Source organism: Falco rusticolus, chromosome 11 (assembly GCF_015220075.1).
Source record: "Falco rusticolus isolate bFalRus1 chromosome 11, bFalRus1.pri, whole genome shotgun sequence".
Classification (NCBI taxonomy): Eukaryota; Metazoa; Chordata; class Aves; order Falconiformes; family Falconidae; genus Falco; species Falco rusticolus.
The window spans coordinates 9,258,029-9,273,978 of NC_051197.1; the positions used below are offsets into that span (position 1 = coordinate 9,258,029).

General features: G+C 36.9%; 1 protein-coding gene across 3 annotated transcripts in view; it reads left to right on the plus strand.

Moving 5' to 3' along the window:
* SPATA6 (spermatogenesis associated 6) overlaps positions 1 to 15,950 on the plus strand; it is a 45,641-nt gene that overhangs the window by 16,550 nt on the left and 13,141 nt on the right. For all 3 annotated transcript variants that reach the window (XM_037403917.1, XM_037403918.1, XM_037403916.1), the window contains 5 exons: positions 469 to 747; positions 2,306 to 2,393; positions 4,138 to 4,178; positions 5,883 to 6,058; positions 15,269 to 15,368. In XM_037403917.1, coding sequence (XP_037259814.1) covers positions 469 to 747; positions 2,306 to 2,393; positions 4,138 to 4,178; positions 5,883 to 6,058; positions 15,269 to 15,368 — 684 coding nt within the window. The remainder of the gene's footprint in view (positions 1 to 468; positions 748 to 2,305; positions 2,394 to 4,137; positions 4,179 to 5,882; positions 6,059 to 15,268; positions 15,369 to 15,950) is intronic.

Below are 15,950 nucleotides of genomic sequence, written 5' to 3' on the forward strand. Positions count from 1 at the left end.
AATTTAAACTATTAAGCAGGCTTCTGTTTTAATTTATGTAATTTATTTTAAAGGGTAGGAATTCTAAAAGTTTAAGAAAAGTGTAAACAGATGAAAAAAATGTTTCAAATCTGTGTATGTCCAATCCAGGTAAAGCTTGTTTAAAATGAACTTGTGACAAAATTCAGTTTAATTTTTTACAGTCTCTGTACAGTAACTGTGTGAGAAAGCTAATTGGGTAAGTATCAGGCACTTAACCTTAACATCTAACGTGTAGTAATGTGTGTTTTAACCTCCTTCTGGTTTCAGAGAAAATGGTAAATACATTTGTTGGTTTTTAAATTGCTGTTTGATTATAGTTTTGTGAAGGGAACTTCAGCAGACATGGCGTCTATTTCTGTTAAAAATATTAGTCCCCTGTTTGCATTATTTTCAATGATCTTTGTTCTGCATGCTGTCAAACCAGATAATTTCTCTTTTTCACTTCAGGGTGATTTGAATTGGGTACATCGCTCAACCCCAAATGGAAAACTGCAAACAAAGTTACCAAAGAAAAACACTCTTTCACCTGAGAAAAGCGGGCACAGCTTAGCAACAAAGAACTACGAGCAGCCTACAATAGCTTCTAAATCACGTTCTCCATCTCCATACACAAAAAGACGAATGTGTGAGCTATCAGAAGAAGCCAGGCAACGACTGGCCCATTTAAACCTTGGTCCTTATGAATTCAGAAGAGAAACCGATAAACCTCCATTTGTAGTTAGACGGGTTTGTATTCTCTCCAAAGTGCTTCCAGCTTAAGCTCAGATCAAATATTGTTCTTTCACTAAATACTCCTCCAAAAATTCATTCAGCTCTTAGTTTAGATGAATAATTTTTCTCTTCTTAACAGTCTGTCACATAGTGATTTAAATGTAAAATTAACTAAAATAAAATTTCTTTTATCTGCATTAGTAACAGACAAAGATCAAATTCTTTCATGAATATCTTGGTTAAATTCTCTGAGGCCCCATTCCTTTTCTTCCAGCACACTAGACAGGATAATAGGTGTATAAATTCAGCTTGGAAGTAATTGATATTAGTATTAGAGATTCTTGAATAAGACTTTAAAGAAAGAGTGTCTAGTCACATTATGAACACTTACACTTCCTCTCTTTCAACTTTTTTTATGTTGGCATCCTGTGATCTTTGAAACACTTCCTTTGCTCGGAGCTACATCTCTAACACTTTGACTTAGAGTTCGTAACCAACGAGACTGTAGCATCCGCATAAGGACTTTTTGCTAACTATATATGAAAAATTGTTCTGAAATTAGGTACCTATTTAAAGAAACTGTGTTTAAGTGCTTTAATACAAAGGGGCCAGATTTCCCAGCCTTTTGGAGGATAATCTTGTATTTATTTTTTTTTCCTTGTAATTTATCTAGTGATTGCAACAGTCCTTTATTTTTAGAAAACTACTTTGAATGTGTCGGGCAGAAATGGGATTGTTCTGATTCTGTGCTATGACATTATCATTTGTCTACAATTTTGGACACTTGTCACAGCCATTTGAGATAATTAGTGTTAATTAGTTTGCTTCTCACTTTATTTAATTTTTCCTAGTTTATGCACAAATGGATTAATAATATCTTGTCAAATTTTAGAATTACTTTCCAAGTTTTATTCTACATATATCTTTTAGAAATTTAGAGTAGGTATTAATCATTCATCAACTCTCCCCCCCCCCTCCCACACACACACTTTTAATCAATTCTTCTGGATTTTATCTATAGGTGAAGTTCACAGTTTAATTATAGCATCTTTAAACACTCATTGTTGATTTTGATTGCACCATATCCTGACTGTTATGGCCTTTCTAGATTGAGAATGCTCCTTTTGGGGCATCTTTACTGCTGAGGACTCTTTTGGCCTGGAGATTTTGTGTTACATGAAGATTTAAATCAGATTGTGATAAATTTACCTTTTTTAATTAGGAAGAGATTCAGATCTTTCTTGGTGAGATCTGAACTGTTTGGAATAAATATGAGATACCAAGAATTGTTTAAAAAGACGGCAGACATTGTAGATGAAGGAGAAACTATCTGCATTTTTTTTTCTTTGAACAATATGATATTCAGAGTTTTCTAGATATTTCAAGCACTGTTTTAGTTTTATGCACAGTAATGCTAATAATACACATAATAGGAGCAAAGTGTCGTGAAAATAGTTTTAAGTAAGAACCAAATATTTCAGGAAGGACTAGATGTAATCTTATGAATGGAAACAGAAAAAAATAGGAATTGATACATCTTATACTGAGCATTTTAACAGTATTTTTGCCTCAGGTTGAACAACCAAGTCCTGGTATTAAACTTCATACCTGGTGTCCCATGCAAGAAAGCGCAGCTGAACCCTGGACCAGGATAGACCATGGTCAGTATTTTCTCCTATATATCTTATTAATGGTTTGGGTTTTGGGTGTTTTTTTTTCTGCCGTAGTTTAGTGAGGTTAATTTGTTTGGGGTGGGTAGGTGGTGTTTTGATTTTTTAATTCATTACTAGAAAGGCTGTCTATTATGGAGAAAAAGCTGTTCTTTCTTCCTAGGAACAGGAGGAACAGTGAATAGGCTACTGCTGCAAAAGGTGGTTTTGATTAGTTCTTTACTTCATGAAACTTGGAACGTAGTTCTACATGATAGGAAAGTAGGAGTAGAAAATACCAAAGCCCAGGCAAGTGCTCTGTTTCACTCCACCTGTTTTGATGAGTTGGACAGTGGAGCAGATCTGCACCACAGTCTGTAGGTGCGTTGGTCAGGCGTATTGATCATTTGAAGTTCAAGGGCTCTGTTGCTTCAAAAATTAATGTTTATTTCAGCAGTATTTGTGAGTAGTGGATCAGTGATTTACCATTATTAATGAGCATCCAGGATGTGCTCCAGTATCTTCTTTGACAGTAAGTGAGGGTTTAATAAAAGGTGCAGGACCAGAAATTTAACGAAATACCCTAAAACTTGGGTTTATTGTATGTGTCTGACCATATGAGGATTTTACTGAGTCTCATCAGTATTTGTTATGTGTGCTTTGTCTCATTTTTACCGCACCGTCTCACTAATTATAATTTTTATACAGCAAATCATTATGAACTTGTTATTTTGCATTTGTTCTTTGTAGTAGCACTGGCTTCAGGATTTTAAAAGTTTCACATTCCCTTTGGGGTCATACTTAGCATTAGCTGGATAATACAGCAGGCCTATTATCATCCGATACCATTGCATACTTACAAAATGACTTGGTGGTTTCTGGCCAGCGGCTAGGAGACTAAAATCTACCTCACTATTAATATCTAGAGGATTCACTGGTCACCTGCCTATGTCTTGAGGCTTAAATATAACTTTTGAAAAATCCGGAAAAATTAGATTCGAATCCTAATTAGGATTAAAAATCTTAATATTGGCAGTAGAGTTTATTCCTTTTTTGCTTGTATACAGGTAGCTAATAGAGGAGTGACTTTACATTGCTGTACAGCATCGAAGTCCCTCTTTGGGCTTGGGTCACGGTGTGAGGGTTGTTCAGTACAGACTGATACAACTGATCAAGAAGGCAGACAGAATTTAATGTCAGTCCCTCAGGGATCAGGTGCATATTCATATTGGTGAAATCCTAACGAGGTGTGGACCTAATAGTTTCTCCATGTATGTATCCATGGGCTTCATACTTGTGTTTGTGGAAGGAAGGAAGGTATGAAGAGGTGATAGGAGGAGGCAGAGGTGTGGTCAGAGGGAAGCTTGTTCAGAGAAGATCATGAGGTAGTGTAATGTTCATGAGAATTTTGGGGAGTGGTAGAGCTTGATTTTTATATTGATTTGGGCAATTAATAGCTTAACGAAATGTGCCACTTCTGGCTATGCAAAAGGCGGTGTGTACACTGATTCATTATTATAAACATTGTATTCCATTAAATGTGGAGTCCTTGCTTTCAGCTAAAGAAAGTGATTTCCTGGAATATTCTGAGGAGATTTAGGATTTCACAATGTATTGTAAAAATAATAATAATAATAATAATTTTAGTACTGTTTAGGAGGACAGGTAAGGTATTTTGTAGAAGATTTCATAAAATTTAGGACATTTGGATTTTCCTTTTAATTTCCTCTGAGATGCACCTTTTTTCTTTCCCCAGATCCTTCTCTTCTTGGCAGCTACAGACCCAAGAAAGCCAAAGTGAGTACTATGAAGTGCAATTGTTTACACATTGTTTCTTGGGAAGGTCTGAGTGAGAAGGATTGTCTTGCATAGGTATTTTTGAAACTTTATCTATGGTAGCATCAAAAGCAAGAATGTTTTAAATCTGACCTAACCCACTTTAGGCCCGCTGACAGATTATTTACAAATAGAAAAGTGAAACAATGCTTTATAAGGTAGTCATGTCTGTAGGTACAGAACTTGCTTCTCCTCAGCTTTAAGGGTTGGGACAAAGCTGTAGAAGAGCCTTTAAAGGCAGTCTGCGTTTGCCTTCCCAGTCATTCTGAGAGCACGTTTGATTCTGGAATTGTATGGAAAGGTAGCACTGGCAGAACTGACAAGCCACTGTTCTGTTACTTCACATCCCTCCTTTCCCAGATTTTAGCTGCTTTGTCTAGTAAATGAATTTGGAGATTAATGTGACACGGGTTCCTTTGTTTTGGGCTATGTTTTATTCTTTCCATCCTCATTTTGTTGTTTTTGCCTGTTTTCCTGAAGTAACGTAGAAATTGTGGGTTTAAGCATTTAATTATATGTGCCCTCTTAGATTTCCTAATGTCTGGGAAAACTAATGATAAGGCAGAGGAGGAAAAAAGAGGAATTATAAGGATAAACCTTGATATGTTAAGCACACTTCTGTCAGATTTTAAACTTTTATTACCAAGGATTGCAGTTTTGCATACCATGTGAGTCTAATATGTTGTGTCACTTCTGGATCATTCCATGGCTGTAAATGAGAAACTGTAAAGAAAATAGATAATTTATACTAAATATCTATCTGGGTTTGTTTTTTCTTTTGAAATGTTGGTTATTTTAAGGTCATGTCATCTTCGCCATCCCTCTGCCCTGCCCCCAACTTCCCAGTGGGAAAGTAGATTTTAGGAGCAGTAACTGGAGAATGCAGACAGCTGAGCTCAGGTTAATTCATCATGTTCTTGGTGCCACTAATCACTAGTGATTCTCACAAAATCAGGGCTGAAGAGAATTTGTCTTTTGCCAGAAATATAGTATAGCTTTGTTTGAGCAAAGCTGATTCCCAAAGCTGAGGAGAAAAACCCTGCAATCTGGAAAGACCTAATGAATAACTTATTTTGTTGTGGGTTTGGTTTTTTTTTTTTTCCTCAGCTTTGGAAGCAGGTCCTGTAAAAGTCCTGATGCAAGGTAAAAGGGGATAACCCATGGAGACATTTTAGTGCTATGTTTCAGGTTAAGAGTAACTATGAAAGAAATAACTAGTATAGTGAAGAGTGAGTAGATGGGCCTGAGTTTTGCCTTCAGGAACATAAAATCATGAGATAAAACCGAAAGGCTAACAACAAGGAATCTAGACTGAGAAGTCTGAGGTTTGCGTTGTTTAGACTCTCAGACATCATTCTGAATCTGTGAGATTCCTGGGAAGGGTAAGCCTTTATGCAGTCAGAAAAGGTGATAAAAGGGCTGCTATAGTAGACTTTGCCGTAACATGGTATGTTAGATACCAAGAGTCCTTTGACACTTGTTGATTAAATTTGGACCAGGGCTCTTTCTATGAAATAAGGGTCCTTGTTCTTTCCCCAGCAGGTAGGTATTCCTGCATATACGTGCGACCCTTAACATTTTGGTTTGAAAAATAAAACCATGAAAACTGTACATCTTGACATTGGTAATAAATTTTAGCAAGACTTGGTGGTGTTTTTTTTACAGGCAAAATCTCCTCATGGAAAAGATTGTGGCAGTTCTGGTATTTGGAATGAGGCTGTGATCTCAGATCCACCCAACAGACAGTCCCATTCTGCATGTTCGTTAGAGCATTCAGCACCTCCAGCATTTCAGAAGCACTCTCCAAGTTCTGTGCTAAATCGATCTTCTCTAAGGGAAAGGTAATGACTTGGTTTCGTTTGTGAAATTCTGGAATTATTAACATGAGCAGATGATAACAGTACTTGCATGAATATAGTTTGCATGTTTGAAGCTGTGCAGGCTGAAGAGACTGAAAAATCTTTCCCCAGCAGCTATGTTGTCGTTTGACCTTTCCTTAGGTGCTGTGTTGGCCATCACCTCTCTGCTTAATGAATACAATCCTATTAATATGGCAATGAAAAGGATCTTTGACATATCTGTTTCTAACCTTCTCTGAAGCAATGAAGGTCCAGATTTCAGGTTGCCAATGTCCATCTGAAACAAAGAATACTTAAATAAATACTCACTGTTTCAGAGACAATTAGAATCTCAGGAAATACATGTCAAGTAGGCTTTATGGGAAGTACTTGGGAACTTTTTTTCCTTCTGACTTCTGACTGGTGCTTGTGAGCATATACTTGTGGCTGTGCTGTAGTGAGATGTGTGACTAGCCCAAGCATATTACACACACTAGCTTTAATCTAGTCAGTGTATTACTTTCCAATCTTTCTGCTTTATTCTAACATTTTGTTTTGTTTGAGTTGATGTATGGGCCTCTGCAGCAATTGTGTGTATATTAATTGCTATATTTAAAATAGTTTTCTTAGTAGTCTCTATTGGGGTTGGGGTGAAGACAGTTTCTAACATGCCTTAGTTCAGTGGATTTCAATCCCTGGGCTAATATTTTGGGCAGGCCTCACAGCTTCAGTGTCTCATTGGAATAAGATGGAAGACATATCAAAAAGCAACAGATTTTTTTCATGCTTAAATCCTCCAGTCCTTCAGAGAGAGTATTCCCTACCTGCTGCTGTGTAGAATATGTACTTGGTGTGCAATGCTCCTACTGTACATTCAGTTTAGTAAGTTACTAGATGGCTTTGTGGGAGCAGAAAAGCTATATACAAAGCTGGGCCTGGATAAGCAAATACATAAAATAATCGGGAGAAGCTGAGGATTGAACTGAGGTCCTGCCCTAAATGCCAAAGTGTTTACTGAGGCCCTACTTAGAGGTGTACTTTGGTGGCTAATTCACACTCCTTCCAGGCGGTTTCATCCTTGGTACCATTAGTACCTCAGTCAGTGCTCACAGGGTGCATTTCACAGCCTGCACACAGCCTAATGCTTTTTTTTTTTTTTTTTTTTGCTTCCCCCCCCCCCCCCCCCCCCAATAGAAAAATTGCCTCAGTTTTTTTCTTTGAAGAGAAAAATGACAGATGGCAGATGGGGACTGAATTTTTAATACTCATGAAGATCAAGTTGATGTTGTAGTATCTTCCTCTGCTTGAAAACTTGCTTGCTTGTTGTTCTGTGTAGTAGTATTTCTTGAAAACTGTTACAAAGAGATTAGGATGTATCTGGGGTTTGGTGGAGGTTTCTTTGTCATCTTGTCTACCTCCCCACTCTTCTGACAATGTTTGTGCCTTAGTTACCCAAGTCTGGGGAAGAGATATTGTAACAGTGAGGGTCTTTATCCTTTTTTTTCAGCTGGACTTGTTTTGGGGAGGGAGGGTGAATTTTAAAATGTGATATATTTAAAGCTGACAGGGTCTGTTATATTGATAGCAGGAAAGTCTTGTGTGCTGTGAGCTGCTGTTACATGCGTAGTCATTTAGTCATCTGACAGTTACTCTTCAACTTATCTGAACATTCTTGCATTTTCTCTTTATGAGTTCCTCTCCAGAAGAGATTTGTGGTCTTGTGAAATTACATTTTTTCTTCTTATTAGAAGAAATGTTCTCAGCTCTTTAGAGATGTAACATCTCTTTATGTTAAAGATGTAAGCATTTACTTTTGTCATCAGAAAAAATTCAAAATGAGAAGGTAAAGGGCATAGTCTAAAAAATTTGATCTCTATTTCATGCTGCTGAGATGATAATGGTTTTAGCTGACTGTATACTGCGAGATACTTGGAATGACAAACATGGATCAGAGGTCAATGTTTGGCAATGCATGCAAACACTGCTGTTCAGATCACAGCAATACAGAGAAAATCAGTACTACTGAAAGAATATCAGTGTTAGTGTATTTGCAAGAATATAGAGCCTTATTTCACAGTATTTGGTACTTATTTCCTCAATTTTATTTTGAATTACAAAGACAAAGAGCTTAGCATTTCCAGGCTTTTTTTTTTTTAATGCTAGTCAACCCACAGTCAGTATGAAACTTGACTCCCCACCTCGACCTTTAGTTCTCCTTTTTTTTCCTTTTTTTTAAAAAAAAAGAAAAGTGAATGTCTGCATTCTTGGGAGTACTTCCCAGAGCCTTGCTGAGTAGTTGTAAGCCACCATGATACTTTTCAGTGATACGGAAATTTGTGTCTTGTATAAGGTCCTCTGAGCAATTTTGTATCCCTTTGAGCAGTTTGCAGTCCCTTCCAGTGAGCCTGCTAGAGAGACCACGAATCAATCCTCTCCCCTTTCCCACTGGGTTTGAGCCAGAACCAGAACTGTGAATAGATTTACTGTTGAGCAAGGCAGCAAAGTTTTGAATATTTATTTTTCTACTGTATTTTTACATTTTCCATTATTTAGGTCACCTAAGGAAAGCATTTACTGGTGTTGCAGACTGACACTCAGCAGTGATGTGTGTGTACAGCTTCACTTACCATTTTGATTCTAGCTCTTGTGCAGACTAATGGTACATACACGCTCATTAGTTCCTGCCCATGATGTGTGGCCAGCAGCATGTCAATGCAGTTGATTTGTCCCCACAGTCTGTTTGCTTGTGTGTAGATAAATATTCTTTTGTGCATAAGTGAGTATCCTGTATTCTCTCAATGCTGCTGCAGGAAAGTAAAATTTAAGTCCAGCCCTTGCGTTCATGGTATGTGTGTGTCCTCATGGACTCCTAGAAGAAAGATGGTGCTTTTCTTGGGAATTTACAAGCTAAACCTTCCTTGCAGCACTGAAACCTGCAGCAAAGTACCTTTCATAAAGAAAAGGAGAAATAGTTAGATGGATTCTGTAAGGTAATGACAGAAGTCCTCTGAATGGAGCTATGTGCTGGCACAAAAGAAATTCTTTGCTCAAGAGACTACAGCAATCATAGAGGATTTGACCATTGCTGTTATGATGAGAGGCAAAGCTACTGCTCCTTTATTTGGGATGAAATGGTTCCTTTTCCTACTCTGGAATGGCAGGCTTTTGCTTTTGTTTCCAGAGTGAGGTGCAGCTCAATATCTTCTTTTATGTTCTTCTGGTTATATTGCTGATATGTGATCTTACCTACTACAAAATTTAACAAAAACCTAAGTTCTGCTTGAAGACACAGGTTAACTGTCTGGATCAGATACCCTTCGTAATATTCCTCTGTTGTTTCACTGCCATCTTTTCATATTATCTTTTTCCAAGTACGAGGGAAATGGCAGCATGAAGTTAGATATTACTAATGATAGATCTAAAGAAATACTAGATCCTGCAGGAAGTCCTTGAAAATTCCAGTTATCAGAAGCTTTGGCTTCAGTGATCTTGAAATGTGTCACCCCAGGATCTTGAGTATTATTTTTGTTGCCTAGCAAAATCCAGACACAGGTAGTTCAGCTAATATTTTAGAGTGACATGCATCCTTAAGACAGGGTTTACTTCTGTGAGAGTGTATGTTTAAGTTCTGAGAACTTTCTACTACAGAGTAGAACACTAAAAAATTTAGCTGACTTTTTTAAAAAAAGCTTGCTCTAGGGAGAGGCTGCAACTAGATTTCCTATCTTATTTCAAACCACGTAAAAATAATTTCTCTATTTTGGGGGAATTTATTTGGTAGTCAGATTGTTCTTGAATCTTGTGGGTTTATGAGTCTCACCTCTTGGGGAAGTTTACATATTTTGCATTCTTTAAGTTAATTTCTGGAATCAGTGCTTGAAGGTCAGTTATTTCATACTATATTCTGCAAAACTGAGCAGTATCTAAGCCTTGTTTCAAATTTTTGACGAACATCTTTACTATTTGTCATCTTCATTGGTTTATTTTGCTGCAGTGGTAAGTAAATTTGAAAATGATCGCTGTTTAAGCTGGCTTAAGTGTATAAATTAATACATTCAGAAAAGATGGGAGCTAATGGAAAAGCTTCCAAAGAGAGTAAGGAGGTGCAGCCCATTTATGACATACTCATGATTTAGTACCAAAACAACTTTGACCTTTTTGGGGCAACTCTCCAGCTGGAGTATTGGCCTTCCTTGAAATCTCAGAAACAGTCTGCCACTTAGGTTTCACTTTTTACATGAAGATGATGTGTCTTTCCACAGTTTTAAGGGCTAGATATGAAATTTGGGAGGGAGAAGAAAGCATTTATTAATTTAAAAGCCCAGCACTGAATGTATCTCCAGTGCTTCAAAGCCTAACTGTAAACAGGGCTTTTGAAAGTAAGAGAAACTGTATAGAAAGGATGAGAAATTTCTACTTTTTTTTGACTTCTTACTGAAAAGGGAGAGCAAATGGGTACAGAGCTAAGCTGTCAGCTTCTGCTTCCAAATATTTAGGCTTCTGTGCTTTGATTTAAGGCCTTGTCTGTGTGTAATTGTTTCTGCTTCATAGTAGTATCCTGGCATTGTGAAAGCAGCCTACTTCCTTTACCTTACATATTGTGAGAATGTAAAGATTTGTATGTTGGTATATTTTCACTAAAATTCTGGAACTGATCTGTACTAATAGAGTCTCTAAAACACCTTTGTGGGGCAACTACACTAAGGTTCATAGCTGTCAGTCATTTTAAGAAAAATCAAAACAAAATTGCATCCTTTACTAAGTAGACCAGTGAAACTCCTGAGCATAGCTCAGCCTTTCTGTTATGCCTCCATACAGATCAGCATACAATGAGAATCAAGTTCATCATACTGAATTACCACTTTGTGTCCTCTTAAATGAGAATAAAGCAACTTCTCCACTTACTGTGAACACTGTATAAATGCCTACTTGGATATAAAATGTGAGGATTTTTTTTCTATTTCAGAATTAAATATATTTGATTTTCTTGAGCATCTCTCTTGTTCCATATACAAGTTCTTGCAGTGTTTGGTTTTTTCAGATTATACTAAGCTTTAAGAGTTCTCTCTCCCTCTTCCCCCCAGTTACAGTAGTGTTCTCTCCAATTCTGAGTCTGGTACTACAGGACTTATTGGTTTCTGTCCTCTGATAGTTTGTCCTTGTACGTGGTTTTGCTCAGCATGAAGTCTGTGCCTTTGAAGCTGATGAATTCTTCATGGATGCCACATGCACAGAGCTGTTCACAAGGCTGGGAGGTGTGATGGTGGGGGAAGGGGTCACGATAGGCATTGCAAATATTCTGCAGTAGGCTTTTGCATTAATTCTGCTGATATGAAATGTATTAGTATCTCCTGCTGAAATGTGATATTAACATTTTTGCTATGTGCAAGTGGATGATTGGATTGTATGACATTTGAAAATTCCTATTTATTACAGCTCTCAAGTTCGCAAGCTGCTGTTTGACTAGAGTACATGGGTGGATGTATCCTGTTTGTATTTCTAATGGAGTATTTCATCCTAATGGATAAAATTATACATGAAAATAACTTTAATCTTTAGCACAAAGACTGTCTGCTTGGCTGCATGTTTTGGTTGGGTGTTGTTGGGGTTTTTTTGTATCAAGGTAGATGTTGTCTGTCTGACCTTAAAAAAAAACCCTTATCTCATAAAAGAAAATAAATGCCTTTAGTCACATTACAAGGGAAAATGGTTCTGTTTCCTTGATCAGACTCGACACAACATCTTTGAAATTAATCTTGAGAAGTTCTCTGATTGATCTGGCTTTTTCTAGGTCACTGAGCTATATTTCCAAAGTGTTTATACAATCTATTGGAATCAATAAACAATTTAAACTGATGTAACTGCAGAATGTTTGCAAGTCCCAGGGAAAATTGAAAGTATGACAAAGAATACAGCTGTAGAAGTTTATTTCGTTTATCAGGACAAACAGTCATTGAAATGAAATTACTTTCCTTTCAACATTGCAATATGATAGTGACACCTTAATCACATAAATAAGTAGCTAGTCATTTTAGAAACTCGTTATTGGTGATTTTGGGCAAATAGCATCCCTTTATTTATACTCAAAGAAGCTGTGCTATAAGGCCTGTTTTATGAGATATTTCCAATAGAAGAGTTAGAATATCATAAAAAGGTTTCACTTCAGATTATGGTTGTTACATTTTGGGCATGATTTTATTTTAGTTTGAGTTGTGGTTGGTGTAAATATTAACATTGTGACTTTAAATGTGGATTAGACTTATAGTTATTACTAAAATTAGACAGTAACAATAACAGAAAAGGAAATTAAGAAGAAGCTGATACTATTTTCAGTCATACATCAGGTTTTGATATTTTTTTTCTCCTCCCTTTTTTTTTTTTATTTTTGGGGGGGCGGTAAAGCAAGTTTGGGCTGTGTGAGTGGCTAACGTTTCTTATACCACAGCGCGCACTAGTGGATTGATCGGTAAAATCACCTGAAGAAAGAAATTTAATAGTTCTTGAATTAAGTACTTAAATCTTCTTCTTCTTGCAGACATAGCCATGTATTTTCTAAACAAATTCAATAACAAGCCGGGTTTTCTTTTTTCTGAAAGTAAATAAATTTATCTCCAAGGATATTTGTAAATTTAAGATTAATAACAATGATCTGAAATCTTACATATGAATTTCATAAAATTTATTTCCCAAGGGCAATGTATTCCAGCTTCTCAGTGCCAGGAACCTGGATGTTGGAAGAACAGCAGATGCTGTATAAATAAGAGAAAATGCCATGACTTCATGTGTCTATCTTTTATTTGTCAAATGGGAAATGACTCACTCTTACTGCACCTAGGGTGCAGATTTTTAAACAGGTATTTTGGGGGTTCTTCAATATTAGCAAATGTTTATAAATGCTAATCGGAAGCCATAAAGTAATAGTACCACTTTCCTTTACCTCTCTTCTTCAAAGGAAAAAAGAAAAAAATCATTGGTTGGTTGTTGTCATTATTGGTTTTGTGTTTTGAAAAAAACAACGAACAAAAAAACCCACTAGTGATGGAGCACATGCATTGTAACGCAGTAAATCAAACTGGTTTGACTCTGTTAGGGAAATGAATGTTCCTGCCTGCTTAAGAGACTTACTCCTGTTTCTTTTAAAGCAATGCTTTCCTCCCCTAACAAAATTCAGAAACCATTTTGCTTTCTTTTAGAAAAAGTTAGGTGAGATCTTTTAGTGCAATAGCTTGTTAGATTCTAGTATGCAAAAGAATTGAACAGTATGGTTGCCATACGTGCTGTGGGGTTTGAAATTAATTCTAAATGTTCAGGATGCTAATACAAATGTTACAGCCAGCTTTGTGAAAATTCTTGCCTGTAATGATTCAAACATGAACAATGTTAATTACATTAGAAATATGAACAATACATTGTCCTATAGAACATACAATTCATCCTTCCAATATTGTGTCATTTATTGGCACCCTTTCTTGCAGAAAAACAGAAGCATTCGGAGATAGACTGATTTAAGAAAACTCATAAATAGGCTGAAAATATTGGGTCTGTTTACAACAGAGAGATATATGTTGGAAAGATAAGCAATAATAAGAGAGTCCAAATAAGCTGGTCAGATACAAGAAAACAGAAGAAGGTTACTCAGAAGCAAGTAACTGGTCACTTCCTACTTACATTTCTGTCTCTCTCTGGTAGTAAAGGGAATGGTGCAAAAGACTGCAAAGAGCTCCCTGCCCTGCCTGTAACCTTCAAGGCACTTTCCATTTTCAGAATCCTGCTTCCATTAATTTTAATGTTGCTAAGTTTCTTGTTTCGAACTGTAAGCTTTCATATGTACTTGGTTTGTCCCTTTTTGGAAGGAGCTGTACGGTTCTTTAGCTATATTGAAATTTCTGGAAGTTTGATGTAGGTAAACTAAGCCAGGCACAGTCAGATTGGGGATTTCAGACTGATAGACTGGATAACACAGGGAATGGGATAAATTGGAGAGAAGAGGGCAGAAAGGCTTGCAGTCGCAGTCACACAAACCCGTCCAGAGCCCACTGTAGAATCTCAGAGTCATGGTGTTTATATACTGCATCAAATTTGTGAAGCCAACTGTCAAAGCATGTTGCTGTTTCTTGTGTTCCTAATCTACCCAGAGTATGGCAGCCCAGTGCTGCTGCTGGCTGTAGTTCCGTCAGCTCAAACTGCAGCGGTGTGGCTTGCCAGCTCACAGCTTGCCTGGTGACCCGCGTTCATATTAGCATGATACCACGTCGTGAGTTTTTATTTTCTTGGTGCAAAATCAGGTTCTCAGGGGTTAGGAAACATGGAAATGAAGATGCACAATCTTGATTTGGTGCCCTGTTTCTGTCCACTGTGATAAGATTGTGTAAGTAAACGTTTCATAACTTTACCACAGTAAATCTTTACTTATGTTGATCTCCTTTTTTTTTTTTTTTTTTTTTTTTTAAACACATTTTTGAGTGTACTAACGTGGCTGGTTTGTAAATGATTAAGTGATCCTATTCCTAAAATCTTACTTGCCTCCCTTAACAGTCTGAGAATAACTATTCAGATGAAATTTCTGCTAGCTCCTGCCTTGCTGAGGATGATGGGTTTGGGGTTTTTTTCAGTAAAGTGGAAAAAAATGTGCTGCAAAACATAAAAGGGTAAAATCCAAAAGTAGCTGCTAGTTTTAAGTCACTAGCTACCTTGCTTTTAATGTTAAAAACCAACTCAAAATGCAGTTCCATCTTGTGAAATAAAGATTGGGAATTCGCAGTTTTTAATTCCATGGTCTTTTGAATTTGCATGCATTGGGGTTATCTGTTGATTTATTCCAGTGAAAAGAATTTCATGTGTGTAATACTTCCTTTAAAAAGAGGAAAACAAAACCTGATTACTGGGAATACAATAGCTGTATAGCTTTCCTATTTTGTAGGGACAGTACAAACATTATGGGAATATTACTCACATTACAAAATCATCAACAGTTTCTATGTTTTGCATCTTCTGTTGGTATTGTGGGTGCATACCATTTATACTGCTTGTAAATGTTTCTTTACTTGTACCCCAGAGGAGAAGAAGAATCAAATCTGAACATTGTTTATGTTCCAAATAGAGGGAAGTAACGTATGCTTCATAATTAAAAAAAAATAATCTGAGTCAAAAACATGTTTGAGCTTTTCAAAAAGAAAGTATTTCTTCTGTTTGTTTTTCCTCTTCCTCTTGCAGATTTAGCTCTGGTTGGCCTTCATCAGCAAATGGAGATGAGATCCATAAAAGAGTGAAAAATATTTTAAGGACGCACAGTGCTAGACAGCGCCTAATATTCGTAAGTTTGACTTCAAACTCAATCCTTTCTTTTCTCCAAGATGGCTGAGGAAGAGAACTGTGCCTAAAGTCTTGGATTTATTATAATGTCCTTTGAGGCAGCCTTGATTGTAGAAATGTGGATTCAGCGTGTAAGCTGAACTGTTTCACCCTGATTGCAGTAGGATCTTTATGTGTAGCCTTTACAGACAGCTGGTATAGGTAACCCTCTCGCAGGTTATTGAGGACAATTAAGTTTCTTTTTATATCTGGTTTTCCATTTCCAGTTTAAGCAAAAAATATGTTACAGATCTGTAGAACATCAGGGCTTAACATGTGCAGCTGCACATCAGCAGCTGCTTGTGTCCAGCTGTTGTTAGAGCTAATATTATTCTTCAGATGTGTGCTTTTTCCCCTTAGTTACCTGGCTTTCAATGAGCAGAGCTCTTTATCGAATGAGATTATGCCCAGGATCAGAGTATTTTGTCCTTGAGTCTGATGGAATTTTGAAGTGTGATTTTTAGACAGATAAAAATTTTTGTTATTGTGATTTTGAGAAACCTGGTTGTGGCACAGGATCTCCCTGGCCAAAGCATTGTACCAG